The 14,564-nt window shown below is 42.7% G+C and overlaps 1 protein-coding gene across 3 annotated transcripts in view; it reads left to right on the top strand.

Annotated features, from left to right (window-relative positions):
• The window catches only part of LOC120743943 (helicase ARIP4-like), an 82,343-nt gene that overhangs the window by 60,127 nt on the left and 7,652 nt on the right, over positions 1–14,564 (top strand). For all 3 annotated transcript variants that reach the window (XM_040047977.1, XM_040047979.1, XM_040047978.1), the window contains 13 exons: positions 3,425–3,668; positions 6,552–6,685; positions 6,914–7,087; positions 10,118–10,335; positions 10,507–10,689; positions 11,221–11,354; positions 12,093–12,289; positions 12,449–12,652; positions 12,741–12,879; positions 12,962–13,139; positions 13,250–13,462; positions 13,684–13,802; positions 13,959–14,083. In XM_040047977.1, coding sequence (XP_039903911.1) covers positions 3,425–3,668; positions 6,552–6,685; positions 6,914–7,087; positions 10,118–10,335; positions 10,507–10,689; positions 11,221–11,354; positions 12,093–12,289; positions 12,449–12,652; positions 12,741–12,879; positions 12,962–13,139; positions 13,250–13,462; positions 13,684–13,802; positions 13,959–14,083 — 2,262 coding nt within the window. The remainder of the gene's footprint in view (positions 1–3,424; positions 3,669–6,551; positions 6,686–6,913; positions 7,088–10,117; positions 10,336–10,506; positions 10,690–11,220; positions 11,355–12,092; positions 12,290–12,448; positions 12,653–12,740; positions 12,880–12,961; positions 13,140–13,249; positions 13,463–13,683; positions 13,803–13,958; positions 14,084–14,564) is intronic.

Here is a 14,564-nt window from a genome sequence, read left to right as displayed (position 1 = left end):
GTGAAAACAGGTGTGCTATGCCAGAGTGTTGTTATTTTATTTATTTTATTTTTTGGGGTTTTATTTGCAAGAATTTTATTAGTTCGTGCTGCATGATATGTACTAAAACACACACACACTGGAAAACATTGGAAATGTTCATTTCATTTGACTTCACTTTGCTGTCACAGACAGAGCTAGTACAATGGATTTCACAGCATCAGTGAGGGCAGAACAAACACAGCAGTGCATACCAGTCCCTGGCCTTATATGCCCTCAGAGCTTTGTGTGCGCTTGCTCATTCATTCACTGTTAAGGAAAGCAAACTTTATACTTGAAATGGATCTCGGATAAACACAGTCACCTCAAGATCGGGTAGTGCGCAAATCGAGTGTGACGCCATGTGTGGAGGCGGGTGTGTCTATCAACTAATAAAATCATATTTGTCTTTGTGGCAAACGGTTCCTGAACGTCCTGTCCTTTTGACCCCGAAGAAAACAACCCTGTTTCCCAGAATGTGTGTGCGTGTGTGCGTGTGTGTGTGTGTGTGTGTGCCAAACACCACCGTGTTTTATTTTTTTTAACATGTCCGTGATTGTCTTTCCCGTCCCGCACTGAAGTGCATCTCTCTTTCCCTTTCAGTCGTGACCTCACTTTCATCTCTGTCCCCTTTCCTATTTCCCTTGCTATTCCCACCCCCTCAGTCTGTGTGTTTGTGGTGACGTTGAGGCTCTGTGCATTTCAGGATCTGTTATATAACTGTTGTGTAAGGTTGAAGGGAGGGAAATTCAGGGTAGACAGGGTAATCGAGTGAATGGAGGGGGGAAAAAAGCATGTGGTGAACAAGGTGAGCAATTAAAGCCAAACAATAGAATGATGTCGGTCACAAACGACTGAACAGACGTCATAGTGGGTGTCTGATTCCTTGGCTTTTGTATGGTGCCTGTAGAAAGAACGTAGTCAAAACCTTGGATTAAAAAGCCAAAAACTGACGTGACTGGGTTGAAGACAACACAGATGTGATTGGTTTCATTTTCTACTGTAGCTCTTCAAGTCAAGAACTTTTCATTTAGTTCCTTTTATTATAGTGTGCTTTGTTATCTTCATTTATGCCTTTCTCAAAGCTTACTGTCGGCGCTGTGCAGTCTGCAGGTTGGTTCTGTAAGGCAGCAGGTTGGCTCAGCAGGGCTTTGACCTGATACTAATATGACCACAAACTGATATAATGCTGAGATAATGATTAACATGCTTTGGGAGCATAATGCTTTGGGAATGAGTTTACCAGTATTTGGTCATAAATTCAAGTAATGACTGACTTTGATTTGAAAAAATATATAAATAAAGTTCATTATGGAGCCGGGGGAGTGTTTATAGATAACTGTGTGTCAGCATATTTTAAAGATGTGATGATTTCTATTGGATGAGGGTAGACTTTGACCTGGTGCCGACACACGAGAATTCACGGACACGTGAATTAATAGTTGTGTGGAAATTCCTCATGAAACCCTCATGACGATAGCGGGGGGGGGGGATTTCTATTCATATTGGACCTGTTTTGGGGTTTTTAAATCTGTAATCTGGCTGTGGTCTGTGTCTTCAAATCTCAAAAAGGTTGTGAACCCTTGAAAGCTGTGATTGTATTGAGTTTTTTTCCGCTCTTAACTTGATTTCACTATTAGCGGTAACATGAGACACACAAGCGTACGACACTCACACAGACACGCTAAGGGCTGAGATGAGCTGGTGTCATTAGCAGCCAGATCGAGAAGTTTGTTATCGCACTGATGGACTGAAGGGGCGTTTTATGTAAGTTGTTTTTCAATTCGCAGTGAGCTCATAGCAGCCTCCATTTTCCATTATGTTAAGGATGTGTGTCTGTCTGCCCGTGCGCATGCGTGTCCACGTTCTGATGCTGCCAGGTATCATGCACTGAACATGCTTTCTTTGTGCGTGTGTGTGTGTGTGTGTTTGCAGCATTTCCTTGTTTGTCCTGGCAGATTCTTAGCTGGAATGCCATCTACATTTCCATGTGTGCATCGGATATTTATGTATTGATTCATATTCCTATGTGAACACTTGTCCTCTAAAGTGTGTGTGTGTGTGTGTGTGTGTGTCCTGTCTTGTGTTTCATAAGCCATCCATATTTATGATCCAGCTCTTACATAAGCCCCAGATCTGGTTCAGTGTGTTTCTGGCAGAACAACTGAGAGGGAGAGGAGGAGGAGAGAAGAAGAAGAAAGGTGAAAGTGAAATCCAGACAGATTGAGAGTAGAAGAAACAGAAGTGGAACTTAAGACAAGTTTGCAAAAAACACTGATGAATTGAAATTGAGCAATCGGAGCGCAGTTGTGATTTTTTTGGATTGAAAACTGTTTCGACTCTTGCGCTTTAAGAAGAACTTTGTTCGTTGTATTTGAAAACTTAAGTCCTGACAGGCTGCCATCCACCGGTCAAAGTTTCCATTTTAAACACAGCCATGATTGGAAAGAAGCTCAAAAGCAATAACTACAAAATCTAATAATTGCTAACAAAACTTGTGACCAACATTATATTTACCCATTTAAATAAAGTTTAATTATTTGTGGCGGCTAGGAGCTGCTAGCTGAGCAGAGAGACCAGGTCATCGGATATTTGGAACGTTAGTTCTTCAATTTCTGGTTGCTCCAGTCTGTTTTGTCTGTACATGGACAAATGTGTTTACCAGCACAAAAGAGAAAAGGTGAACAAAACAACCGAATGGGAGGATCAGCACGCTCAACTTGAGATTGCTGCGATCACCTAATAGTTTAACGATTTATGACACCAGCAGTTATAATTAATAGGTGTGCAGCTCAGTGTAGGCTCATTTCTGAGAACAGAGAGGAGGTGGCTGCACATGGCTAAAAGAAAGCTCTTAATGATAATGAGTGCCGTGAATATGGAAGTTTCTAATGTATTAAGTTATTTTAGTTATTTGAGATATAAAGCTGTTTCACGCCATTTCCCCGGAGTCATCAACGTATTATAAAACACTCTGTTATACAAGCCTTTCAGCTGTTGTGACTTTGCAGACATTGGATTTTTCCAAAATCCTCTGCGGCTCTGACCTTCATTAGCGCTGCATGCTTCTCGTTTGTGAAAGTAGCGCCTGAAACAGTTTGATTTTTGATTTTGTGTTTCCCCCCCATATATGACGAGGGAAGTAGCAGGTAGCCACAACATTAAAATCACTAACAGGTTAAGTAAATAACCCTTCAATCTTCTGACCTGCACAAAATTAAGATGGTGGCGTTACAGCTATGGTTTGTCAGTCTCTTATGTGCAACAGTTTGACATCACCATTAAATTCAGACTGCAAAGCAGGTGAAGATCTGTGGGAACTCCATTCAGGATCTATTTTATATTGTATGAGTTTTAAACTTTTGTTGCTAAACCTGAATTGACAGTTCTTGTCCTCCCCTTGCAGACCAGTCCCACAGCGCCTCCTTCAGCTCCGAGAATGAGGCTCAGGGCGGCAACCCTGCTGTGTGGCAGTGCACCCCTCCCCCATCTACCTCACCTACGGCGGAGACGCCGGCTCACCCTCCCTCCTCTCAGCCCGGGTCAAGACCCCACTCCAGGCCGGCAAGCCAAAGCCCCACCCCTCCCTCGGCCCTGACAGGAACCAAGAAGAGGAGCTCCAAACCTGCGCACATGAGACGCAACATCAGGTACAGAAGACACGGAGTTAACTCTGGTCTCAGTCACAGTTCAAACAGAGTCAACTAAAAGAAACCAATTTCTATCATGTCCTATTTAAGTTACGATCAGCTTTGTCACAAAAGACAGAATCCATTTCGCAGCTTAGGTACTAATTGAATGTTGAATTGAAGATTAAGTGATGCAAACACACACACCAGAGAAACACACTTCAGTATCCATTTTCTACTGGTGATTCAGCGTGGATGGGTACATCCAGCCTCATGCAACATTCCACTGTTTTCAGCTGTTTTTTCTTCTTCTTTTAAGAAGCAGCTATGAAAACAGATGTTCAGATATCAGACGGGTTCTGGGATTGCTTACTTTAGACTCATTTTAAACCAGATCTTTAAAAATGAGCCTTGAGTTATTGCTTGCCAAACAGTAACCAGTCAACCTTGAGATAAAAGCGATTGCTGCGCAATCCCTCGAGTAAGTTGCTGCTGAAGGGCAGAGCAAACCAACATTCACTCCGCTTATGCAACTCGTACTGTATTAGTTTTAACACCCACTGCTGGCTGGATAATAAGATTTGTCTTACTGTACATATATATCCTTTATTTTTCTCCCTCTACTCTTCCCTCATCTTAAATTTCATTTTGAAACTATCTTCCAGTTACTATTGAAATCTATCACTGATGATACATATGCTCAGTCTGCAGCTGTATTACTCCAGGCTGCAAATAAACATGGTATAGCTCAACCCCAAATATGCTGTTGCCTTTACATAACAGCCAGTTTAATATAATATCAAACATGTGTCATGGATAGAAGTTCTGGGTTTATTCCCTGCCATTACATACATATGACATATTTAACTATTTGTGTAAGAGGTGTAGGACTTTTTGTTTTATTTGCCAGTTCGAAGTAGTACATTTTTTTTTCAACAATGACTTGTTTGTTCAATATTTCTTTTTTGAATAATTAAATTATTCAGCTTTACAATTTAGTTAGTGTAAATATAGTGTAAATAACTTTCCATCCATCCATCTCCATCCATCTTCATCCGCTTATCCGAGGTCGGGTCGCGGGGGTGGCAGCCTAAGCAAAGAGGTCCAGACCTCCCTCTCCCCAGCCACCTCCTCCAGCTTGTCCGGGGGAATACCAAGGCGTTCCCAGGCCAGCCGAGAGATATAATCTCTCCAGCGTGTCCTGGGTCTGCCCCGGGGCCTCCTCCCGGTGGGACATGCCTGGAACACCTCGCCCAGGAGGCGCCCAGGGGGCATCCTTGCCAGATGCCCGAACCACCTCAGCTGGCTCCTTTCGATGTGGAGCAGCAGCTGCTCTACTCTGAGCCCCTCCCGGATGGCCGAACTTCTCACCCTATCTCTAAGGGAGAGGCCAGCCACCCTTCGGAGGAAGCTCATTTCCGCCGCTTGTATCCGCGATCTCGTTCTTTCGGTCACTACCCACAGCTCGTGGCCATAGGTGAGGGTAGGGACGTAGATCGACCGGTAAATTGAGAGCTTCGCTTTTACACTTTATTTACAGTAAATAACTTTATAACGCTTATTATTAATAAAAAAGCATAGCATTATTGAGGCACTGCAAATTATTTTTCCCAACATTAGTTGGAGGCTATAGCAAAACTGAAACCCGTTTGTGTAAATGTGAACACTGCACTGAGTTCTCTAAATATCTTCAATTCTTTTGACAGCTTAGAAAAGAATTAGCCCGGAGACACAATGTTCATTTCATTGTCCCATATTCCAGTGAGCTTTTTACCCACTGTGGAAATATAGGATCCAGAAACAACATCAGCAAACACTTAATGCATTTAGTGTGCTAGCAGTACAGCAGAAGTCAGGTATCTACCTGCTAGCCTAATCAGTCAGAGTTGTGGTGAAATTTTTTTCTCTTCCAGAGAGAGGTTTTGTGGTCAGATCGGACAAAAAAGGACCGGTTTGGCCAAAATGACAAGAGTAAAGGTCAAACCTGAGAACTCTGTCCCAGCTGTCATGCATGGTGGCGGTACCATCATGCTCTGGAGCTGTTTTACTGCCAGTGGTACTGGTACGTTGCACATAGTGGAAGCAGATCAACAGCTAAATGGTTGAAACTTGGATACAGTTGGGTTTTACAACTTGACAATGATCCCAAACACAAATCAAACCTGGTTTTGGTCTGTTTAATGACTGACTGTAATGTAATCAGTCATTACATTAGAATGGCATTCCCAAAATCCTGACCGCAACCCTATTGAAAATTTGTGGACTACACATAAAAGCTGGGTCTGTTCCAGGAAACCAATTTAAATTAACGCATTTTAAATCTACCAAGAGTGATCAAATATTCAGCCAGAAGTATTCTTGTCATACTTGCTGAAAGCTACCAAAAGGGTCTGGTCGAGGGACATTTAACTAATTTAATAAAGACGGCCAAGTTATGTATGTTGTCCAATCATTCCATCCTAGAAAAAGAACAGACTGAAGAAACCAAGCTAACTTTCCCATGTTGTTCTAGCAGGTAGTGTAAATCGGGTTGTCCTTCAACATGAGGACACAAAACAAGTGGGGTTCTTCGAATGAGCCTAGCAGTAATGGCAGTAATTTTTCCTCCAAAGCAAAACAAAGCATTTAAAAAGTCTTTGATAATTCGTTGTGGCTTTTTCGCTGAGTCACATATTTCACAGTGCGCAACTCTCTTGGTTCCAATTTATTATTAAACGCTGACTAATGTAGCTTTAAAGAAAGTAATGATGTGACTATCATAATTAAGCCCCTGCGAGTATTCCAGTGTGAGAAGAATGATTCATCAGCAATCGAACACGTGCACAGTGCAAACTGTATGGTTACAGTTTGTGAAATTCTAAAACTAGAATAAAAGCAAACCGATTTGTTGCTGTGTTTGCGCAGGAAGTTACTGAAGGAGCATCAGTTGGAGGCAGTGACCAAAGCGGCCCAGCAGGAGGAGCTGGAGAGAAGGCGCCGTCTGGAGCAGCAAGGACAACAGGATTTCCCCGTACCGCTGCTGCCCGAATACACAACTGGTGAGAGTGTGTACACAAACATGCAAACTCGCTGCTCCATCAGACAGTAACTGTCTAAACTGTACAACAAACTGCAATTTCAAGTTTGTATCCAGGTTCTGAAAAAACGACTCTCGATTTTGCTTTCTTTTTGTTCATCTCAAAGCTGTTTTTTTTTCTCTTTTCATCCCTCATTTGTCCCCAAATCTTCGTCCAATACTAACATCACCTACGTAACCTTCTCTCCAGGCGATGTGACAACGTGTGCGTCGTCATCGGCAACGTCAGCAGCATCGCAGCAAGAAGTGAACTCGAGCAGACGGGAGGTGATCTGTGTGGACTCGGGCAGCACGGGCATCAGTGAAGACGACAGCAAGGCTAACATACCCGCCTCTGTTAGCCCACAACACACACACAAAACAGGTAAGAGACACAGACAGAGGAAGGCAAAAAAAAAAGTAATGCCAAGTGTTTTAGACCAACTTAAACCAGCAGCTCAGTTCAGTTTGAACAAGAGCTTTTATTCTTATTGTCAAAGGACATCACTTGAAATCAGATGTTTCTCAAAGCAAACAGAAAAAAACTAACAGAAACAAGATGTTTGTCTGGTTCCAACGTCCCTTTTTTGTGCGTTTTATGACTGAAGAGTCGTTACTTAGCTGTGTTATTGCACGCTGTTGTTGTTTTACATTTCAAGTGAATACTTGAGGTTTCTTTCAGTCAGCATATTTCCTTTTCAATCTTTAGAAGAAGTATTCAAAAATGCTTTTGTTAAAAAAAAAAAGTGAGATATATTTAAAAAAAAAACTAAACACAGTTTGCATTTTGTGGACAAAGACTTGGAGTACTGACCCTTTTCTTGTAATCTCAGGGTGTACTTTACATGTATCATGGAATAATCGTAGAGGGGACAGTCGCCTAACTGGACAAAACCTTTAAAAAGCAGAATCCTTATTGTTACAAAGCCCAAACACCACAGTGTGCAGCAACTTTTAGTTTTTCGGGACATTCAGGATTTTAGTGTATTTCTTTTCCCATTCATTCCTCATCATGTTTAACAGAGGTTTGAGGGCAGATTCAACTTGCAGAAACTTGGATTTTAAGTTTAAGCCATCTGGTTATAAGCTCAAAACCATGTTAGGTCTTTAAAACTTCCAGGATCAATCTCACTTTAAGGACTGGCAGCTTCTCCAGGCTCTCAGTTTCAGCTGTGGCAGGCTGCAGACTTCCTCTTTGGGTTATTTAATTGGTTTGCCTTATTAGTGCAGAATGAAGCATTGTCCGTTTATGCTATCAGGCGTTGCACAATTGCTGTCATGACTTATGTAAAAGTGACTCATCTGTTCTACTCAAACATGTAGCAGTTACATCACAGTGTCTGTCCTACTGTTGGATTTCTTGGTACTGAAGGTACTGAAGGCTGCACAATGCAAAATCATAAAGTTATAAAACATTTTACTACAGTCGGTGTTGAGAAACAGTAGATCCACAGTGTGCAGCTTCTCTTTTTCTTTACACAACATAATGTTAAAGTTCAAGCTTGACCCTAAAGAGGGGTGTGTGTGTGGGGGGGGGGGCACACTGACCCATCAAAGGGAAATATCTCGCAACTGTAGCAGTTTGACGTTGTCTGGTGGAAACCTCACATCTCATCAGCCTTTTAAAGATTAAGCAAACCAGCCTCAATAGCCTCATGACAGGCATGCGTTTATTAAATTACACACTCTGTTTCAAAATGCTTTCTGAGCCCAGGGGTCTGGAAAGCTGACGCAGTAAAAGACCCGACAGATTGAATTTCCAGAAGAAAAAAAAAAAGGAAGATTTGAAAGACAGCCTGAACTTGAATATCGAATGAGGTTTTTACTCCAAAAACCACAAGTCAGCACATATTTAGGTGTCCATTCATCTGCAGAGATGAACAGAAATCAGCATTTATGTTCAACATCACGTCTGTAAACTACAGGAAGTCGTACGGGTTCTGTTTTGTGACTGCAGCTCTAGTTTCGCTCTCGCAGCTGCCTCAGTAGAGCCGCTGGAAAGGAAGCGTCCCATTATTTCAAATGAAAACTTGCTGATTACTTTACTTGTGATTAAAAAAAAAAAGAAAAGAATCCTTCTAGGGAGGATTTTGTAAAAACATTTCAACTTAATTACTAAAAGTCTTACAGCACCAATTTAAACTGAGGTCAAAATTCTCCCTGCTTCCTGTAAAGGTTGTGTGTCTGTGTGTGCGTGTGTGAGTTATAAATTGCAGGGTGTTTTCGTAGATTAGCTGCCATGTGCATCAGAATATTTAGAACCTTCAGAGAGTACATCATGTACTGTTCCCTTATTGCCCGAGTGCGCACTCTCTCACACCCTCACACAGTCACAAACATTCAGAAAGCCACTCAAGGATAAACACACACGCACACAGTTTGGTATAAACACATATATTTCAGTGTCGGGGCCAGAAGATGAAGGCAAACCGTAGACACACATACCTGCAACACAAACAAATGAGGATGGGAGGGCGAGAGAGATGGCCGTGATAAACAGAGACGGTTAATATGTAGATGTGAAAGCTGAGAAAGACAAAAGCAAAGGAAAGAGGAAAAAAGGCAAATGAAAGGGGGAGAGGGGAAGGGAGATGAAAGGGGAGAGTGTGGGTCTGTGTGTGTGTGGGGGGGCAGATCAGAGTGGGTCTGTGGAGCAATAAAGCTGGCTAATCCTGGTTATGAGCCAGAACACACTCACATAACAAACACACACACTTTCACCACAGTGGCACAGTGACATTTCTAGTTTGGGTTGCATAACCAGTCTCCCCCTCCACTCTAATCCTACTTGTATAACCAGCCATTCACTGCAGTTATATAAGCTCTCTCTCCCTCTCTCTCTCTCTCTCTCTCTCTCTCGCGCGCGCGCGCACACACACTAACATACTGACACACACCACCTCTTCCCGTTGTGCCCTCACAGGCTGCCAGCTTGTGTAACTTTAACCACTTGATACCGCTGACGTTGAATTCCTTTTTTTATCAGATATGGATTTCGGTCGTTCCATTTCCAAACGCGCACGCACATAACCTTCACGTTTGAAGCAGCGTCATACAAGATGCGACCAGTGACCCCTGTTACTTGACATGAATGTATGAAGGCCATTAAAAAGAAGGAGGGCTTGTTTTCATTGGAATAGCTGCTGCAAGATTTCTCAATCTTTGGCACTTGGGCCGCTGGGCCTGTTTATTCACAGTCTCTCATTCTGTGTGTCTCAAAAGCGAAACAGCCCTGCTCACCACGAAAACAGCATGAAATGCACCATTTCTTAAAGTGTTTATCATTTAACCTAGTAGAATTACCAATTTTACATAATTAATAACTTCTCCAGTTTGCAATTTCTACTCCACCTCCAAAAAAATTATGAAAATTTTTTATATGCAAGTGTTTGTGTACTCTCTCCGGCCTGCGCAGACGTCATAGATCTGAGCTCTGGCGAGGACGACTCCATCGTCCACGTTAGCGAGTCTACAGCTGAGGAAGAAGAAAGCGAGCCGAGCGACGCCCACATCAACGATGCCCTCAACCAGCCGGACGCCCAGGGGAGGGTGCTGGTCAACCTGAACCATCCGACTACAGAGGAAGACATCTTCCTGTCGCCTCAGCTGGCCAGAGCAGTGAAACCTCATCAGGTACTAATGTAGCAGCACCTAGTGTAACTTTTTGAAAATGCCAAAAAAAAGGAGAATTTATTCATTGTGTTTAAAAAGTCCTTTTATGTCAATTTTGTAAAGCCCCATAAATCCTGACCCCGGAGTTTCACTCTCTCTGCTTTTCTTATGCTGCCTCTTCCTCCTTCTCAGATTGGGGGAATCCGTTTCCTGTACGATAACCTGGTGGAGTCGGTGGAGCGCTTCAGCAGCAGCAGTGGATTCGGCTGTATCCTGGCACACAGCATGGGCCTGGGAAAAACGCTGCAGGTCATCTCCTTCATCGACGTCCTCTTCAGACGCACCCAGGCTCACACCGTGCTCGCCATCGTACCTGTAAGAACCCGCGGGTTTGATCTTGGTGTAGTAGAACGGGGAAAAGGATTCAATAAATGCTCAGATATATGGAAGAAGAGAAAAATCTAAGTGGATTAAATCAAAAGATATAAGTGAATAGATGAATAATAGAATAAGTGCATGGACACGTTTTGCCTGCGAGCTTTCGATCAATAGAAAGAAAGTGTGTGTAAAAGTTGATGTGAAGAGAAACTCAGAGAAAAGGGCATGTTAATAAATAATGTTAAGATGTTCTGCAGCTCACGCTTGCATGAATTATTGATCATATTTATCCTTGAGTTCTATTATCTTAAAATGATTTTGCATCAAAAGGGAAAATGAAACACAAAAAACGGAACACATTTGCTGGACTTGTGAAGCTGGAAGGCAACACGTTTGTTGTCTTTGTTTGGAGTGAGGTTTCTGAGCTGTGACTCTTATGACGTGAACAGAATTCTTATAGAAATTAGATGATAAGCTATAAGAGGGTTTGGTGATTTTTTAAAATGTATATATTTTTTGTTGTTCCAGGTGAACACCCTGCAGAACTGGCTGTCAGAGTTCAACACCTGGGTCCCGCCCCCTGAGGCTTTACCTCCAGATCCTGATCCTGCAGTGGTGACACCACGTACCTTTAAGGTTCACATTCTCAACGATGAACACAAGTGAGTAACAAACACACTTCTTTTTCTTTCTTTTTTTTAACCTAATCCTTTTTAAGATTGGGCGCTTAAAAACAACCATATCTTTGTTGTTTTGCTCTATCACACTAGACAGAATTCAAATTGATTAAATGTTATGTAATCATCGAGGAAGAACCAAAAACAATAAAAATCCTGCAGGTTCTCTCCTCCTCACACAGACAGCAGGGTCAAAGCAGTCAGGAAGTGTTTCATTTATCTGCCTTTAAAAAAACCAAAAAGACTAAGCTGACCCTCTGGTCGGCCTGTGAGCTTAATCCCCGTCTGGCCCGTCCTTTCTCCCGTCTCTCTAGTATCTTCCCTCCCAACAGCTGCTGGATTTCTGCTGGAAAAGATTTTCCGATTCTCACGCGTATGTGAATGTCTGAAAATATTTATTTAATATAAGATAATCGGATATTATTACAGGATTTCCTCCCTTCTTTGACTCATTTTCTTCGCCTTTAGTCATACATCTCACACTTTTTCATAGGTTTCACTTAAAGGTGCTTCAAATCACATTTAAGCTCATCACTCAAAGGAAAACATGCCTCCAGCTTTCTTTCTCTTTTTTTTCTTTTTTTTATTCAACTGTAATGAATGTTATCTTTTTAGGAAAACACTTTTACTTTGTGGATTGCTGCCAGGCAAAAATATATTTCATTGTCTTGCCTTTGAGAAACACAAGCAGTAACCAACCTGATATCTTCTGGTGATATCCAGGAATACTACAGCCAGGGCAAAGGTGGTGGAGGACTGGGCTCGGGACGGGGGCGTGCTGCTGATGGGCTACGAGATGTATCGCCTTTTGTCACTGAAGAAGAGCTTCGTGGCTGGAAGGAAAAAGAAGAGCAAGAAAGCAGCGGGACCTGTCGTCATCGACTTGGATGAAGAGGACAGGCAGCAGGAGCTACTTAAAGGTTGGAGAGACTGGGGATGATGATAGAGGTTGCAGGACAGGAAGGACAGGACGTGAAGTAAAAATGGGAGAAATGCAAAGACTAGAAGTTTCAGATTACAGTGCAAGAACAGTCAGAATAGCAAATTAAATTAAAAATATCCTTACTTGTTCTCTGTAGGTATCGAGAAAGCTTTGGCTCGGCCCGGTCCAGACGTGGTAATCTGCGACGAAGGACATCGCATCAAGAACTGCCATGCCAGCACGTCGCAGGCTCTAAAGAACATCCGAACCAGACGCCGTGTGGTCCTCACCGGTTACCCGCTCCAGAACAACCTGATTGAATACTGGTGCATGGTCGACTTTGTCCGGCCCGATTTTCTAGGTACGGAGCAACCTGTGCCTCGTTTCAGCAGACGAGCATTAGCAGTTAATGTCAACACTGCAGCTTTTACACCCTGTTCACATTTCAGGTACGCGGCAGGAGTTCAGCAACATGTTCGAGCGTCCCATTCTGAACGGCCAGTGTGTGGACAGCACGTCTCAGGACATCCAGCTGATGAGGTACAGGAGCCACGTCCTGCACAGCCTGCTGGAGGGCTTTGTACAGAGGTAAGGGTCACTGTCATTGTCCATAAAAGAAAAGCTCAGTGAGGTTTTTGCGAATATTGATTGTAATTTGTCTTTAATCCAGACGAGGCCACGATGTCCTGAAGGACCAGCTGCCTTCTAAGGAGGAGCATGTGATTCTGGTGCGTCTGTCTCCCCTGCAGAGGGCCCTCTACACAGAGTTCATGAACCGCTTCAGAGAGGCAGGAAACACGGGCTGGCTCAGCCTCAACCCGCTCAAAGCGTTTTGCGTCTGCTGCAAGGTGAGGAGTGCGAGCGTGTGTCTGGATCTCTTCAGAAACTTTGTTTCACTGGTGACGATAATGACATTTATATATAGTTTTTCTAAATATAAATTTGCGTTATTCTTCAGATTTGGAACCATCCAGATGTCCTGTACGAGGCTCTGCAGAAGGAAAACCTGGCAAGCGACCAGGATTTAGACCTTGATGACATCACCTCTACAGGACGATGTCCGGCACCAACCAATCAAAAGCCCAAGAACCTGGACAACCCTAACCCCGTCGGTGGCCTGAGCCTTAACCAGCTGCAGGAGAAAGCCAATCAGGTCATCACATATGAATGGGTACGTTGGAAGACTATTAGAAAAGTGCGATCCAATCAAAGTCAACAAATGTTTTTACTGAAATTTTAAATAGTTCGTGCTGTGTTCAGATGTGAGAAAACTGGCCCATAGTTTCCATCTGTAACCTCACTTTTTCAAAATCAGTGAAACTGCTTATATAAGAAAAACCTCTGAAGCTGGTCTGCAAGCAGTTTTTACAGTCTGTCTTCTCACGCGGACAGGCAAAGGACATCATGACTGACTACAAGCCCGGCATCCTGGAGAACTCTGCAAAGATGGTTCTGCTGTTCCACCTGATAGAGGAGAGTGTCAGGAAGGGAGACAAACTCCTCGTCTTCAGGTAAAAGATGTAAAAAGTGCTAGGATGCAGATTTTTGATTCGAAAGAAAAAGTAATAAAAATCTTTACTTTTCAACAATTTTGCATTCCATTACTTACACTCGTGCACCTCATGGATCAGATTTCTTATCCCCCCCGTCTGTCTGCCTTCTTGCAGTCAGAGTTTGTCCACGCTGACCGTGATCGAGGATTTTTTGGCTAAGAGACCAGTGCCTCCATCACCCAATGTGCCCAGCAGAGACAGACCCAGTCAAAACTGGGTCCGCAACCTCAACTACTATCGTAAGTAATCATGAGGTTTCGGAGGTGCGAAACAGCGCTCTCTGTAATATGCTAAACCGAGCCGCTAATTATGCTGAACTGATGAGTCTGTTCTCTTTGGGGGAACTGACTGCAATGCTTTGGGTGCTGCCACTCTCATTGACTTGCCATGAGTGCTGCCACCTGCTGGTGTTTTCGATTTCTTTAAATAATACCTATATGTTGATTTATCATTTTTCTGCAAGCCAGTGTTTTCATTTACAGCTGTTCTATTTGTGGGGTTTATGTGTCGTAATTGATTTTTTTAAATATTATATTTAAATTATATTCTTTATGTTTTACTAGAAGCTTGAATTTTAAAGATCCACAGATATTTATAAAGATCTGTCATCCAAGATCAAATTACAGTTAATGTTTTATTTTAACTGGTTAGTTGAGCTCTAATAATATGAATCCTCAGCTGTAACTTGTCTCTATATACATGGTACTTTATCTGTACAGT

This window comes from Simochromis diagramma, unplaced genomic scaffold (assembly GCF_900408965.1).
Source record: "Simochromis diagramma unplaced genomic scaffold, fSimDia1.1 OVJJ01000387.1, whole genome shotgun sequence".
In the NCBI taxonomy this organism is placed as follows: Eukaryota; Metazoa; Chordata; class Actinopteri; order Cichliformes; family Cichlidae; genus Simochromis; species Simochromis diagramma.
The sequence above is the reverse complement of the archived record's forward strand: the minus strand, read 5'-3'. Positions and strand labels throughout refer to the sequence as shown.